This window comes from Opisthocomus hoazin, chromosome 13 (genome assembly GCF_030867145.1).
Source record: "Opisthocomus hoazin isolate bOpiHoa1 chromosome 13, bOpiHoa1.hap1, whole genome shotgun sequence".
Classification (NCBI taxonomy): domain Eukaryota; kingdom Metazoa; phylum Chordata; class Aves; order Opisthocomiformes; family Opisthocomidae; genus Opisthocomus; species Opisthocomus hoazin.
In genome coordinates, this window is record NC_134426.1 from 28,553,773 (window position 1) to 28,569,081 (window position 15,309).

At 58.5% G+C, this 15,309-nt stretch overlaps 2 protein-coding genes across 7 annotated transcripts in view; both read left to right on the forward strand.

The window, feature by feature from the left end:
* The window catches only part of GRK3 (G protein-coupled receptor kinase 3), a 77,849-nt gene extending 65,727 nt beyond the window's left edge, over positions 1 to 12,122 (forward strand). For all 3 annotated transcript variants that reach the window (XM_075435024.1, XM_075435025.1, XM_075435026.1), the window contains 5 exons: positions 67 to 162; positions 2,415 to 2,577; positions 3,209 to 3,345; positions 4,282 to 4,395; positions 4,968 to 12,122. In XM_075435024.1, coding sequence (XP_075291139.1) covers positions 67 to 162; positions 2,415 to 2,577; positions 3,209 to 3,345; positions 4,282 to 4,395; positions 4,968 to 5,129 — 672 coding nt within the window. In that variant the 3' untranslated portion in view covers positions 5,130 to 12,122. The remainder of the gene's footprint in view (positions 1 to 66; positions 163 to 2,414; positions 2,578 to 3,208; positions 3,346 to 4,281; positions 4,396 to 4,967) is intronic.
* A 1,215-nt stretch (positions 12,123 to 13,337) lies between these two features.
* MYO18B (myosin XVIIIB) overlaps positions 13,338 to 15,309 on the forward strand; it is a 79,808-nt gene continuing 77,836 nt past the window's right edge. For 2 of the 4 annotated variants that reach the window (XM_075435004.1, XM_075435007.1), the window contains exons 1-3: positions 14,222 to 14,267; positions 14,448 to 14,507; positions 15,119 to 15,273. In XM_075435004.1, the coding sequence (XP_075291119.1) occupies positions 14,255 to 14,267; positions 14,448 to 14,507; positions 15,119 to 15,273 (228 nt within the window). In that variant the 5' untranslated portion in view covers positions 14,222 to 14,254. Of the gene's footprint in view, positions 13,482 to 14,221; positions 14,508 to 15,118; positions 15,274 to 15,309 lie in introns of those variants that run through there. The other 2 variants (XM_075435006.1, XM_075435005.1) reach the window with 2 other exon arrangements.

The window sequence follows — 15,309 nt, forward strand, 5'->3', positions numbered from 1 at the left end:
GTTAGCAGAGTCGATTTAAACAGTGTCCATTAATTTGTCTTTAATTATGCTGCTTTTAATTTCTAGTATCCTCCACCATTGATTCCTCCCCGGGGAGAAGTAAATGCAGCAGATGCTTTTGATATTGGGTCATTCGACGAAGAGGACACTAAAGGCATTAAGGTACGCAGCTTGAAGTGATGGGTGGAGAGCGGCACTGACTGCTGGGCTCAGCTTTGCCCACGTGCGTGCCGCTCCGTTGCTTCGGGGCGACTGAGCGTGCAGGGAATTGCTTTCAGGTTGGGAAACCTAATCCGTGCTGGTCTCAAGAGGCCGCTTGGGCTGGCTGGCAGGTTTGTCGCTGCTTGCCAAGTCTCGGTTTTGTTATTTTAGATTGACTGAAACCTACCTTTGTATCAAAAGTTTTAGATGATAAAGCAAATATTTCAAATGGTCAGGCAACTTTTGGGAAATCCTCTGGTTTTGAAGAATATGTAGCGGTTTGTAGTTTTAAACATTGTAATTTGTTTCACGTAGCTTGGATAAATGGAACGAAACCTTATTTTAATGGTGTTACCTCATGGTCAGAGAGTGCAGCGGAGAGCTCCGGAGAATGACAAACTACCTATTAATGGTAGCAACTTGAGAAGTTAGAAAAGTGATAAAAGAAACTTTCAGGTCCTGATATTACCCCAAAATCTGATGAAAACCATGCAGAGGGGCGAACAGGAGGCTAACACTGCTAGCCCGTTGCTGCCCGGCGCGTTCCCCGCCCCCCCGAAGCTGCCCTGGGATGCCGAGGCCACCGTGACGCAGCGCCTGGCTTGGGCCCGTCCCCGTCGTTGTTTTTATCATAGGTTTCTTCACTAGATCAAACTTCAGTCGTGTTATTACAGAAGTGAGTCAGGAGAGAAGCTAATTGCTCTGAACTTTATCAGCAAAAAACCTGTGAAGTGCTCCCGGTGCCTAAAAAGGAACTCGTCTGTCAGTGTCACCTGCTGTAATTGCAGACGTTGGCACAGAAAAGATGTTGAAAGAGCAACGCAGAGAACCCAGGATGTTCTTTATCCCAGAGAATTCCACATCCTCAGTCTAACAGGATTCCAGTTCCCCGCAATTCTGGAATGCCGTGATTCGGAGGAGCGTTTTGGGAGGAGAAGCCAGGCGGTTTGTGTGTGGAGGGGAGCAGCTGTGCTCAGCACGGCCTGCAACGCGTAGGAGCAGGTCCGTGTCATCTTTGTTCAGGCTGCCTGTAAGATAAATTTGTTCCCAGTCGTGAGTCAGTGAGGGGTATCACGTACAGCTCCTTTGCGCTTGCACTGGGATGTCACAGCCTGTTAGAAGGGACTGAACAGTTCGTGCCTCTGAGTCAGCTGCGGTCGGGGCTGCCATTAAGGTGTCAGGAGCCATCTCTGCCCGTGGGGACGCTGGCTTTGGGTGCCTTGCTCTCCTCCGTTGCCCCTGCGGATTATATTTATGCTGCAGAGTGTCCTGTGACACGGAGGAGAACCCGTGTTCTGTGAGGTTACAAACTGGAGAGCCGGGAGCGGATGCTCCTGGCTTTGCCCTCTCACCAGGACACGGTGAGGAGTCCCTCTGAGCCTCGTACGCAGCCGGTGCTTTCCTGCCGTGGAGCGACGGTGGGTGTCTGAGGAGGAGGAGGAGAGTGTCTGCGCTGGAGTGTTGAGCCCGCTGCAGAGGGAGCGCTGAGCGAGGCTTTCCTCCCCTGCTCCTGCAGCCGCTGCGTTGTTTCACAGGGCAAAGGCTGATGGCTGGGTGTGCTGCATCGAAGTGCCGTACCCCAGCCTGCGGCCGTGTCCAGCGTCAGACGGGTCCTCCTGAAGGTCCGGCAGTTTTAGTTTCCTTCAGGGCGATTCGATTCCAAGTGCCCTAGTTAAGGGCTGGGGGAGAAGAGAATCCGCCTAACGGGAAAGATGAGGTCTGCAGCATGCACTGCTGGAGTCTGAGTTACTAAGAATGTAAAATTAAGCTGTGGAAGCATGGAAGACGTTGGTGTGTAGAAGGTATCTTTTCATTTGGTCATGGAATTTGTGTGCTGAGAAAGTTTTTAACACAATTTGAAGTTCTGGTAACACCGATTGTGCAACAAAGTTCAGAATACTGCTGCTTGCGTTGAAGTAACTATTTAGAAGTAAAGTCTGGAGAACGTTATGGGACGGTGTCACGTAAGGCCTTTAGGGCTAGCCAGCCAGCCAGGTTTTCAACGGGCGGCCTGTTCTCTGGATATAAATGTGTATCTTTGCCTAAACTGGTATCTGTGTTTTCTCTTGTTTGCATCTGTTTACTCTGGTAAGGTTAAAGTTCAGTAAATCTTTTAAAATAATACTGTTATATGGGTAACTATTAATGAATGGGGATAAGAATAGTACAAGTTATTAAAATGTTGGGTTTCTGTGTTGTTTTTCTCTTGCAAGTTGCTTGATAGTGACCAGGAATTATATAAGAACTTCCCCCTGGTAATATCGGAGCGTTGGCAGCAAGAAGTAGCAGAAACTGTTTATGATGCAGTAAATGCAGACACAGATAAAATTGAGGCCAGAAAAAGGGCTAAAAATAAGCAGCTTGGCCACGAGGAAGGTAATCTGTCAAATCCACTTCTCTCCATTTTCTGCCACTAGATAGCGATTCGTGTGCGTGAGGCCCCCCCGCAGCCGCACGCGTTGCTGTCGCTGCCAGCAGCTGCGAGAACTCGCGCAGTCGGTGCCGTGCTTCTGAAGACGTTTCTTAATGTTTTGAAATGCTGTGCGATGGCAGAATGTTTTCAAAAGTCTTTTTAAGATTATCGTGTACAGCCTCTCACCGTTTTTGTTTGTGGTGTGCGCTGAGAGGAGCCTGTGTGGGGTTTGATTTCGTGACAGAGACGCCGGGAGAGAGCACAGGAGATCCCCCACGGCAAACCGCACTTGTTTGCAGGAGGATCCTGCGTCGCAGGCGCCGAGCTTTGCCTAGCAAGACGCCGTCCTTCCAATAGTTACCAAGATGCTTTTTCCAGAACCAAGTTCTGTTCTTGGTTACTCCGCTGCAGCCGCGTCGGCTCGTGTAGCTGAGGCGGCGTGGGCTCTGCGTGTGCCTGCGCACCGCTGCGAGCCTGGGGAGGGCACGCGGAGTCGCGTCGCGTCGGGACCGCGTCCCTCCGCGGCACCGCGCGCTCGCAGGGAGCTGGAGGGCAGTGCCCTGCTTGGCCTGCCAGTGCCGCCTCTCGTTGCAGACTACGCGCTGGGGAAGGACTGCATCATGCACGGCTACATGCTGAAGCTGGGGAACCCCTTCCTGACGCAGTGGCAGCGCCGGTACTTTTACCTCTTCCCAAACCGGCTGGAGTGGCGAGGAGAAGGAGAGTCGCGGGTAAGTGCGGCTGCTCCGGGGAGCAGCAGCTTCTCGGGGCGCGGGAGGCAGGCGGGTCTCGAGGCAGACCGGAGAGCTCGTGCTCGGACGTACCCCCCGTGGCAGTGGGGTTCTGTCCGAGGAGGCGGCTGGTGAATTCAAGTCACTAATGTTGAGGATCCCTGTAGTTAATGGGTAGCTACACCGCACTGAGGAAACACAAAGTTCACTTGAGAAACCTGTTACTTTGATTTGTTGTGTTTTTAAAGGAATTTGGTAGTTCATGGTGTTGTTTTTCATTTAGGCCCTCTGGACTATTTATACAAAAAAACATAAACTGGTAAGGTCATACGCGCTATAGCATTTTATTTCCAAGAAAATGCTATAGTAACTTGATTTTAGCCCAGCTGTGATCATGTGCGAGGCAAATCGTTTGTATATTGAGTGAAGTAAGGCTGTGGAATTTCAAAACCTTGTTCTCCTCTCGCAGTCCGTAGGGAAAGCTTGTCCACAAACCGTTGTGTGTGTTTGCTTCTTCCTAAGTAGATAGTGCTTAAATATTCCCTTCCAGCTCCTTGAAACAGTAAGATTGCCTTTGTTTTGATAACCGCAGTAATACTTGGAAAATGTATAAAATTCTATGCAGGTCTCTTGAGGGAAAATGGTGGATATTTTGTTTGTAGACACACCTATTTGTAGATTCCTCTTTCGTGCTGTCATGACTGGCTTTCGTAGCTTGTATTCCCTTGTCTCTGTTGCAGCAGCCGTGCCCCTCGCCAAGTCTCTCTTACCTTATGGTCTATCTTTAGGTGACGACCCCGGCTTCAGAAATATTTGTGTCATGACTGTAAACGTTTGTGACACGGTTTATGGGGGTAGTCCAGAAAAATTAGATAGCGGCTGTATTTGATGGGCTTTTCGAATCGTCTCTCTGCTTTATTTTTGCAAATGCTACAGCAAAACCTGCTGACAATGGAACAGATCGTGTCTGTGGAAGAAACACAAATTAAAGATAAGAAATGCATCTTACTGCGAATTAAAGGAGGGAAACAGTTTGTCCTACAGTGTGAGGTGAGATGCTCGGCTTTTCCGTAGCTGTTAATCAGATTGCTTTATGGATGATAAAACAATTGAGAAGGTTTTCAGGTCCTCCCGCTGTGTACTCACGGAGCGTACTTGGTGAAGCAGAGCTGAACCGGAGCAAAACTGGGAAGTTGTTACCACGCTCGAATTTTGACAGCAGGAAACCTGCCGCTGTGCCAGTCTCCGTCATGGATTTCAATGATATTTGGGCCAATGAGTTCAGTTTAATAAACAGCTAAAAACTTCCAAACTTCTCAACCTCCGCGGGCTTTGAAGGCCTTGTTGGCACGTGTCCCACGGCAGTTGGAGCGTTCGCGCTAGCTGCTGTGGCCGCGGGGGAGGAGGTGTGCAGCCTAATTCCATCTTCACCGGCTGCAGCTGCTGCCGCCTCGCCTGGCTTCGGCGAGGTGACGGAGGAGCAAAGGGCTGCACGTTCTCAGTGCCCAAAGTTACTCGTTCCTGCAGAAAACTAAATTAAGTTGCTTAAAGTGCTGTCTAAGAGAGAAGACGCTGTTGGCAGTTTACTATGAAGTGCCAAACTGCTTCTGTATCTCTTTCAGAGTGACCCAGAATTTGTTCAGTGGAAAAAAGAGCTGACGGAAGCTTTTACCGAGGCACAGAGGCTGCTGCGTCGGGCCCCAAAGTTTCTCAACAAATCTCGCTCAACAGTCGTAGAGCTCTCAAAACCGCCGCTCAGCCACAGGAATAGCAATGGGCTGTAGGAGGAGCAGAGAACAAAGCTCACCTCGGAGAAGCCACTTTGTGAACATCTTGAGTTTCACAGCATCCCCATGAATTACTTTGTGCAACCCTGGACGCGGGGTGTGCTTAGGAGAGGAAGAAGGAGATGTTTACAGCGGGGGATAATGTCAGAACTCTGTCTCTGGAGGCTGCGAAGACTGGAACCGTGGCGAGGGAATTCGTGGGAACCGCCCAGCGCAGAGGCTGCGCGTTGCTCCCGTGCGTCCCCGACGTGGGCCGTTACCCCGCGGCTGCTGACGAAGGAGGACGCTGCCTGCTCTGCAGTGCCCTTGTTAGGTGCGTCCCGAGCCCGGAGACCGGAGGGGTTCCTGCTGGCTGGGATCGCGCTCGAGCGCGCTTCCGACAAACCCCTCGGCTGTGGAAGGAGCTGCCCACTTGCCGTGTTGGATAGCCTGTAATCTGTCGTGTTGCCGTGTTCTTTCCGACCATTACCACTGACTTGATAATAACCTTTCTCCATACTGCTGATGATCAACAGCGTGACTCTTACGCACTTCAGAGTACTGAATTCTAACTGTCCTGTGGTTTAAATGTTGTTGCTACTCCATGGAAACGTTGAACTCAAATGATTCACTCGGTTTATTGTGCTCACTAATAGTAGCTACCACCGTTTTGCTTCTTCTACGTATATGCAGTACTATAACTGACACCATAGAGTAATAATTGGTGAAGAGGAATTTATGGTAGCTTCATCTAGTGCTCTGTTGTATAAATTGACTATTTTAGCACAGTTTTTAAAGAGCAGATTCCTTTTGACAAGTTTACAGTGAACATAAAGACAGTTCTTTTCCATTTCAGGTCAACTGCACTTTTTAATAATTAAAAAGAAGTGGTTCAAATCCGCTGCATTCTAGTGCATGTGCTGGGTCAGTATGTCTGGGTACCTCGGTACGTATTCCGGAGCACTCTTCGGTTGTGGGATGTGTGGATCCTTCTCCGTTGTACGCAAGAACATGAAGCAAGTGTGTTCTCATAGCGCAGACACCCCAGACGTTCGCTGTAGCTCAGCTCGGGAGGTTTGTGCAGGCATCACATGGCTTGGCTTGCAAAAGGAGTTTAATTTTCTTTTGTAGAGAGTTCACACTGTCCACACTGAAAACTGAGAGGGCTGAGGACGGAGCTGACGAAACGAGCCGATCAGATGCCCGATTTATGTTAATTCTACTGGAGACCTCGCTCATGGCGTGTGGAAACTCTTGCTAAAGTAAAGATGTGATCTCGTCGCTGTTAGACGGCGTTAGGCATGTGACGTCAGCCTGTCCCTGGTTGTTGTGGTGGTTCGTGACAGACAGGTCAGGGCTTCGCTTAAGCTTGATGGCAGATTCCGTAAACACCTCGGAGAACGTTTTCTGCCCAGTTATGGTGTTGCAACTCCCAGGGGCCCGACAGACGATGGGAACTGCATCTCCGCGAGCGGGAGCAGGAGCTGCGCCGCCAGCCTGCTCTGTCCTCGTGGCGTGCGCCGTTCGTCGCGCTGGTGTTGCCAGCAGACGGCCACCGAGTGCCAGGCCTGCCCGTGTAGGAAAGTACAAATTGGCAAAACTGGGAGAGTTACTGTGAAAATATTGGCTTATCCTGAGCACACTTGTAAGAAAACTGGATGTGTTTGCGTCCGGGAGAGGCGTGATGCCGCGTAGCGTGTGCGGGTGCGGGCTCTGTGTTACCGTCCGGGCAGCAGAAAAGGAAAAAGCCTTTAGGAATACAGCCTGTGTGGGGCAGGTGATATCTTTAATGTGCTTTTTTTCCCCACCCCCATTTATTTTTTTAATGACTCTGTAAAAAGAGTACCAGCTTCTCTGTTACCCTTCCTGCTAAGTGATGTTGGGCAGCTCGGCATCCACCGCGAGGAGCAGCGCTGGCGTTTGCCGCGGCGCGGCGCGGCACGGGAAGCGTCCGGTCTCCCCGGCGCTGGCTGGGCGCGGGGGCTGTTCAGCTCTTCCCGTGGCACCACCCGGTGCTCTGCTTTTCCGTCTTGGTTTGGAAAAAACCTCAGATCGTGACAAAACCGTTCGTAGTTCTCCTGTACCGTGTTGATGCTCCGGGAGCTCATTAGCAGTTCCATTCTTCTCTTTTAGTTATTTTCCACAGTTGTTTTTTGCGCTGAATCCTCGTTGGCAGTTTTGCCGTTCCCGGCGCAGCGTGCCGTGGGCTCCGCTGGTGTCGGTGAGGAGGAGAGGGACAGGGCTGCCCTGGGAGACTGTGCCTCAGAACCGCAGGTTTTATGTGAAATGAAGGCCGTGTGTTGACTTACAGAAATATGCCTGTTTTGAAGCGTGCTGGAGTTGGGGTGGCCTGAGAACGTGCTCGTTAGCGTGGTCCTTACTGCCTCGTCAGGGTGCCCGGCAGCTGAGCTGTGCCGTCGGCCAGCACCGCTCGCCAACGCCGGATGGGAGTGGAGTAGTGAGATTTGGTTTCCTTTACTCGGCTGATTTGGTGACGGGTTGGAAAAGCTCGGTACTTGTGACTGGCACGCGCCTGTGCTGGGAGGAGGGGAGGAGCGATCGCCGTAGCGAAGAACTCGCGTGTGCCTGGGGAAGCTGGCTCCCAGTAACAAGTGGGGTTTGTGTGGAGGGGACTGGGTCTGCTGGTGCGGAGGGGGAGCTGGGATTCCGCCCCTCAAGGCAAAATGTGGGATACTGCTCCGGGGTGAGGCACCGGGTCCTCTGGAGTCTTCTCCTGGACGAAGGTGCTTGGTGGTGTCACTTTCCGTGACGGTCCTTAGGTGGGTGTGTGAACAGTCCGCTGAGCGCAGCGAGCGTGAGGCGCGGCCGCGCTGTCCTTCGGGCGGTCTGACCGCGTCTGGAGGACTGTTTCTTGGGGGGTAGGTTTTTTGTTTTTTGTTTTTTTTGAATTTGTTAAATATTCAGGGAAGTAAAAAGAAAAGAAAATAGAGCTTCAGGCATCAGCAGAGCTAGGTGAACGATTAAACACAGACTTTTAAACAAATAGTCTGGCAGCCCTTTAAAACAAAATCAGCTGTACTGAAGGTTTAAGCATCTGCGGGGATTTGTTATGTTTCAAAATAGGGAATTCCGTGCCAGACGGAGCCGCCTGAAGCACTCCCTGGACACAGCCACACGCCTTCAGTCCGGCAGGGATTAGTGCAGTGCGACCAGGTCCTGGAGAGCGAGCGCGGTGATGGCAGGAGGACGGGCAGCGGGCGCGGGGCTCCCGGTGATGGCAGGAGGACGGGCAGCGGGCGCGGGGCTCCCGGTGATGGCAGGAGGACGGGCAGCGGTGGTGGGCATGGAGCTCCCGGTGATGGCAGGAGGATGGGCAGCGGCGGTGGGCATGGGGCTCGTGGTGATGGCAGGAGGACGGGCAGTGGGCGCGGGGCTCCCGGTGATGGCAGGAGGACGGGCAGCAGCGGTGGGCATGGGGCTCCCGGTGATGGCAGGAGGATGGGCAGCGGCGGTGGGCATGGGGCTCGCGGTGATGGCAGGAGGACGGGCAGCGCCGGTGGGCGCGGGGCTCGCGGTGACAGCCGGGAGAGCGGCCGCTGTGCTCTGTGCCCTGCGCCGTCCCCGCTCCCTCCGCGCTGAGCTGGCGTGGCGTTGCTCACACGTGGTGGGAGTTGCTGTCAGTGAACGTCTCCCTTCAAGGGCAGGGGTACAGCAAATCCCAGACAGACTCGGACTTTGGTGAGGTGCAGTTCAGGTGCAGGAGAAGCCAAGCACCGGTTCCTCCTGCTGCCAGCAGAGCGTGGCCGAGGAACCGGCACGAGCGTGGCCAGCGCTGTGGAGTGCTGCTGGACACCGCGTCAGCGGGGCTGCCCCATCCTTTCGGGCTGAAATTAGGCAATTTTTGTTATTTAAATTCACTTGGTAATTGTTTTGCAAATCCATTAAACTGTTAAAGGAACATTTATGATTTTTATTTTTAAATCCTTCATCCAAGTGTAGGCTGTCCAGTTTTCGGAGCAGAAAAGCTGCCCCGGAGGAGTTAGGTTTGAGCGTGAGGTCGTGTCGCCGGTCCAGCCAGGTCCCTGGCTGCAGCCTCACGAGCCCCTGCTCCGGCGGCTGCGGTGGGCTGAGCGCGGCTGGTGCGAGCACCGGAGCGGGCCCCGCCGGCATCGACGCTCCTGGTCTGAAAAAGCAGGAAATCGGGTCAGTTTTGGTTTTAATAGAACTGCAGGTGTTTGCAGGCTAGCGCGTAGGGAATAGGAAACGTTGTGTTCGTTGGTGCTAAAACCAAACCTGTTCGTCCCAGTTGTGACCCGGTACCGCTGGGCGCTGTCGATGTGCGGCTCGGGGCGTCGGTTTTGCACGGCGGCGGCGGCACCGTGGGCAGGACCGGGCCCCGCCGCGCGTGACGGCGGGCGCGTCGGCGCGTCCTGGGCTTGCAGGGAGTTAGCCCGTGAAATAGCTGGAGCGCTGCGTGCTCCTCTCCTCCTGGCAGCTGGTCGGGTTGAGGTTCTTCAGCGTCACGTACGTGTCTGCGTGCCGTTCGGTCGCGCGCTGGTCTCGCTGTCCCCACACGGCAGGTGGCAATGACGCCGTTACTGCGGCTCTGACGTGCTCACACGCTAAATATATATATGGAGGAAGGACTGTTTGAAGTGTACAGTAGAGAGTAAATAATTCTAGTTGTGTTGATTAATATAAGGAGTCAGTTCTACAAATGAAAAATCTGAAAAGTGTATTTTGAAAAAGCATAGTATTAATTTTAATATTGTAAAAAAAAGAGGAAAATATCTAAAATATACAGAGAACATAATGTATATCCGAATGTCTGAGGAATTTCAAGATAATCTACCTTTGTTTTCTGTTGGTTTCTATTCCATGGTGTACATATTGTGTGGATTGAACATTGGCGGTTTTAATACTATTGTTAAATTGTATTTTTATTTTGTGTTAAACTAATCATCACAGACTCAGCTTTATTTTGTTTATGTAAAGGTTGCTATGCTATGTAGGTATAAAACCAAGAATTCTATTTTAACAAAAAAGCATTTTATATTATTTATTAAATACATCTTTCTCCAACTTCTGACATTCCACAGAACTTCTGCTCCGTAGATGTACAGAAATGGCAGTTCCTTTCAAGCAGGACCGGTCAGCTTTATTCTGTTTTTCATCATGGAGGCGAAGTAGTTCCGTCGGTCTGGCCAGCTCAGCCCGTGGTGAGGGGCTCGGGGACGCGCAGGCGCTGTCGGGGCCGGCTCCGAGTGCCGAAACAGCGGAAAACTCTCGGGAATGACCCCCGCGGTCCGGTGTCGCTGCCCTTCGCCGTCGCCCCGCGGCGCTGCCGGAGCGAGCTGTCCTTCGCGTGAGTCTCTGCGGGGTTAACGGGCGTTAACGAGGAGTCAGCTCGATGTTTGGGAAAGCTCAGACAGCAGCTCAGAGGTTTGCAAAGCTCGTTAGTTCCGAGGTTAATGAGCTGGCGGAGGGGAGAGCGCGGGGAGGCTGCGGAGCTGGAGCGCGGGCGCGCGGGGTCTGCTCGGCGCGGGGCTGGCGTCGGGTGCGGGGCAGGGCCGGTGGCCGGCGTTGGTGGCTGCAGAGACGCGGGCACTGGGGACGGCTTTCGCTGTTTCGGGGCCGTTCCTTGGTCCTTAGAGACAGGCTGGAGCCCGGCGAGGTGCCCTGCGGGTGCCCGGCCGTGGCGTGGGACCATGCTCATCCCCCGCGCCGCAGCCGAGGCGGGGAGCAGCACCCCGGGACCCCGGCCGGGACCCTGCCTTGGGGGGTCGGGAGGGTGAGCCCGTGGTCCCCAACCTGCTGGAGTGCTGCTGCCGTGGAGCGCGTCTGGGGATGGCCAAACCAGGCCCCTGCTTCCCGAGAACGCACGAGAATAGCCCGGAATTGGTCAGATAACTCATTTGCTAAAAATAATCCCCGTGGCGGCCGTGGCCCCAGCGGCGGGAGGAACACTCGAGGCGTTGCAGCCCGCGCTTTCCACGTCCACCGTGGTGGAGCTGGGGAACGCACGCTGCAGGTTGGACCGAGGGACAGCTCGAGGGCGCAGCGCGGCGTGGGGCCGTGCCGCTGCCGCCGCCTCTGCTCGCCGGGTCGCTGCATGGCGCGGGGAGCGGGCGGCCGTAGCAGTCCTTGCGTTTTCCGTGTTGCCCTGCTCACGCCGCGCTGACCGCGGTTCGGCCGGGCTGCGGCGTCGAGCTGCTCTGCCCGAGAGCACCCGGGGGGATCGCCGGTGGGTTCCTTGGCGTCGCGTGCCGGGGTTGGGCTGGTGCCGAGCCCGCTGCCGCAGGCCTGGCGCGAGCCCGAGCAGGGCTTCGTGGCGGGAGCCGGGGACGGGTGCCGCGAGCTGCTCGCTGGGCCCCGGCGCCGTGTGCCCCGGGTGCCGCGGTGCGTTGGCGGGCTGGGACGGGGACGGAGCCTGGGCGCGGGGCTGGGCAGAGGCGCGCCCGGCTGTCGCCGGCGTCTTTTCCTCAAGGAATGGGAGGGATCAGGGAGCGGGTGAGACGGCAAGGAAAAATGAGTCTGAAAAACAGAATAAAGCGAGAGCGTCCTGGGAGAGGCGTTTTTACCAGCACTGTTTCAGTGACTGCATTCGGTCCTTAAAAAGAAAATAAAGGAGCAGAGTGACGTGAGTAGCTACTGGTGGTTTAAAGAGATCTCTTGAAAGAGAACCTGCTTTCCATGTGTGATTTAACGGTGAGAAAAGCCAGTATTTGTAAATAACTTGAGATATTGTATCTATGCGAATCCTTCTTTGTTTCCTGCGCTGGGCTCTTCCCGTATTTATTGTGCGGCGGAGGCCGTGCCCCGTGCCGTGCCCGCTGCCGCCCGTTCCCGCAGTGCTGCTCCCCGAGCCTGGCCGCAGAGTTTACAGCCCTGGGGGCCTCGCGGCCGCTGTGCCACCCCCGGGGGCCGCCGCCGCCAGGGCTTTGGTTTTAAAAAGGGTTATTTTGGCACAGCTGAGCTGCTTCTGTGTGTTGGTCAGTGCGGCTGCTCTCATACGACCAGAACCCCAATAAAAACCGTCCTTTGCGTGTCTGCTGCCGCCTGGTTCTTTCGGTGCCGCTTCCCGCGCAGCCGGGACGGGCTGGGGCCCTGCGCCCCTTGCCCCCCGCCGTGCCCGTGCCCGGCGTCTGCTGGTGCTTTGGCCACGGGCGAGGCGCCTGCTGTGTCCTGCTGATGGGACGGGGGTCCCGGGGTGGTCCTCAGGACAGAGGTCCTGTGGTGGTCCTCGGGATGGGGGTCTCAGAGTGGTCCTCAGGACGGGTATCCCGGAGTGGTCCTCAGGACGGGGGTCCTGGGGTGGTCCTCGGGACAAGGGTGCTGGAGCAGCGCAGAAACCGGCGCTGGCAGGGGCGATGAGGTGCGTTACGGGGGACCACCAGCAGCTCTCGGGAGCGCGGGAGGGACCCCGGAGCTCGGAGCCGAGGGGTGCCCCAGCAGCCAGCCCCCCGCGCTGTCGGGGACCACGTGGAGGACGGTGGGATGCTGCGTGGCCTCGCGCCGTTCCCCCTGGAAACGGAGCGTGTTGGAGCTGGTGTCGGTGGGACGCTCGGGGCGGCGGCAGACGAACGGTCCCATGTCTTCCCCCCCTGGCAGAGCCTTCCCGGCCGGCGGTTCGGATGCGGAGCTCCTCGGGGCAGACGCGGAGTGGCGCAGGGTGGGCGTCCCCTGGCCGCTGGCCTGGGCCAGATCCTGCGTCCTGCTCCCCTGGCTGGGTGCTGGATGCTGGCGGGAGCTGTGCTGGGGTGGGACATGGGTCCTGCCGGTCCCCAGGGCGTCACCCACGGCCCCTCCGCCTGCTCCCTCCCCGGGGATGGCGGTGCCAGGAGCCCCCCGGGCAGGGCAGGCAGGGCCCCCGCTCCCTGCCCCCCTGCCCCGGCCGGGCTGCTGACCGCGCTGGCGTCAGCGCCGCGGTGACTTCTTCTTTCCACGCCGGGAAGCTATTTTGGGCCCTGCTCTCAGGTCCCCCCCTCCCCCCGGCTCAGGGCTGGGGCTGGCGGGGGGAGGCGGGGGGCTGCGGGACCCCATGCCAGCTCCAACCCGCGGTGCCGGGGGGCTGGGGACAGCCCAGGGTCCCCTCCTGCAGCAGACCTGCGCCGGCTCGCGTCAACCCACAGCGGTTCCATGGCTGCTGCCACGCGTGGACTGGCACCGACGCGCGGAGGGGAGGGCGCGGGTGACACACGCGTGTGCCGGGCGGTGCGGAGGGGCCATGGCCGCTCCCCAGCCGAGGCCCCGGTGCCACCGCCGCGGGTATTTTTAGCAGTGACACGTGTCACCTCAGCTGCCGCCGCGGGGACGGCCCACGCTGCCGCGCGCCGGGGTCCCGCAGCGGCCGCAGAGCCCGGAGCCGGTGTGGGCCGTCAGCCCCTGCACCCACAGCCCCCCACCCAGGTATGGGCGCTCCGGGGGGGCCTTCGGGGCGGGGGGTCGGGGTCGGGGTCCGAGCGGAGCTCTTTGGGGGTGCTGGCAGCCGGGCCGGGGGCCCCTCGGCGGGGAGGGCTATTTTTAGGTGGGAATGGATGGCGATAGCGGCAGCACGGTCTGTGCCGGGGAGAGGCGTGCGGGAGGGCGGCGGTGGGAGCGGGGATGGGAACGGGGACGGTGCTCCCTGCCCCGGGCAGGGGGGTGGCTGGGGACCCCTCAGGGGCCTCGGCTCGTGGCACCCACGGGGGTGGCACAGAAGCGGGTCTGCAGCCGGCTCCGCGTGGGGACCAGAGCCGGGCGGCTGTGGCCTGAAGGGGGGACGCATCCTGCTCCCCATTTGGGGGGGCCGGAGCGGTGTTGCTGGTGGTCCCCAGCCCTTCTTCGTGCCGTGCTGTGTGCTTGGTCGAGGCACGTCCCTTCCGTGCCTCAGTTTCCCCACGGGCAGAGTGGGGACCGTGGGTGCGGGGTTGCTGCCGCGGGCACCCTCCGGGCGCAGGGCTCTGGCCAGGCTCTTCGGGCCCGGCTGTGCCCTGTCGCCGCCGAGCCCCGGCTGGGGGGACGGCGTGGGGACGGCACCGGTGCCCGGTGGGAGCCAGGGCACGTGGCGCCGGGGCTGCGCCCGGGAAGGCAAGCGGCATTCCTCAGCCGGCTCCCGGCGCTCCTGCCCTTGACTGTACAAGGCGATGTGGCTGCGGCGCGAGCGGCAGCGCCGGACGAGCCCCGACCCGCTCAGTGCATGAATGATCCCGACAGGTGAAGCTGGGGTCAGCCCGACACTGGGCACGAGCGGGCTCCCGCGGCCACGCGGTGCCACCCAGCCCAGGGCAGCGGGGTCCCGGCACCGCGCCGTGCCCCCGCCACGCCGTGCCCCGCCGCCCCGGGCTGACTCTCTCCTCTCTCGCTTCGCGTGCCCGGCGTGGCCCCCGCCCGCAGCGCCGTCCCGCCTCGCCGCCGCCATGGCCATCTCCTCGCGCCTCGCGCTCTGGGAGCAGAAGGAAAGTCTCGGCGTTTCGGGGCCGGGTGCTGGCGGGCTGCGCGGGGGCTCGGTGCCGGGCGGGGGGATGCATCGCCGCCAGCCTGCCGCACGCCGCTCCCGCCGTGCCCACCGCGCCGGCTCCGGGCGCCTTGGCAGCCCCAACGCCCCGGTTCGGGGGGTTTCATCGCCGTTCCGGGCACGCGGTCGCGTTCGGGGCTTGGTGGCACGGCTGGGAAAACCCTTCGCTGCGGGAGCTGCGGGAAGCGGGGGCGCGGGGCAGGGTCTGCATGGTGGCCTCGGCGATGCCGGGAGCCGCTTCTCGCCTCGCCGCAGCCGGGGTGGTCCCGTGGCCCCGGCGTTGGGCAGAGCCGGCAGCGCCCGCGGGCTCCCTGCAGCGCCCGGCCCGCAGCGGCCTGCGGAAACCTCGCTGCTTCTCTGTGGGGGCTTTTCTGCTCGGGGCTGCTCCTCCTGCTCACCGCGGCCTCGCCGCAGCCTGCACGACGCCCGCGGGTGCCGGCAGCGCCGGGTGCCAACGTGCCGCTGCCCGTGCCGCTAACGTGCTTGCGGGGCCGGCGTTGCCGGGGTTCCCGTCCCCGCGCCTGCCCCGTAACCCTCTGCTCCCGCAAACAGATCCGGGACGAGGACCGGGGGCCGCCGCCGCCCGCGCCCCCCCTGCTGCTGTCGGTCATCCCCGGGGGGTTCATCAAGCAGCTGGTGCGCGAGACCGAGCAGGAAGCCAGGGCGGCGAAGCGGAAGAAGGGAACCACGGTGAGCGCGGAGGAGGTGAGCGGGGACGAGCCCCGGGGCGTCCTGCCTCGG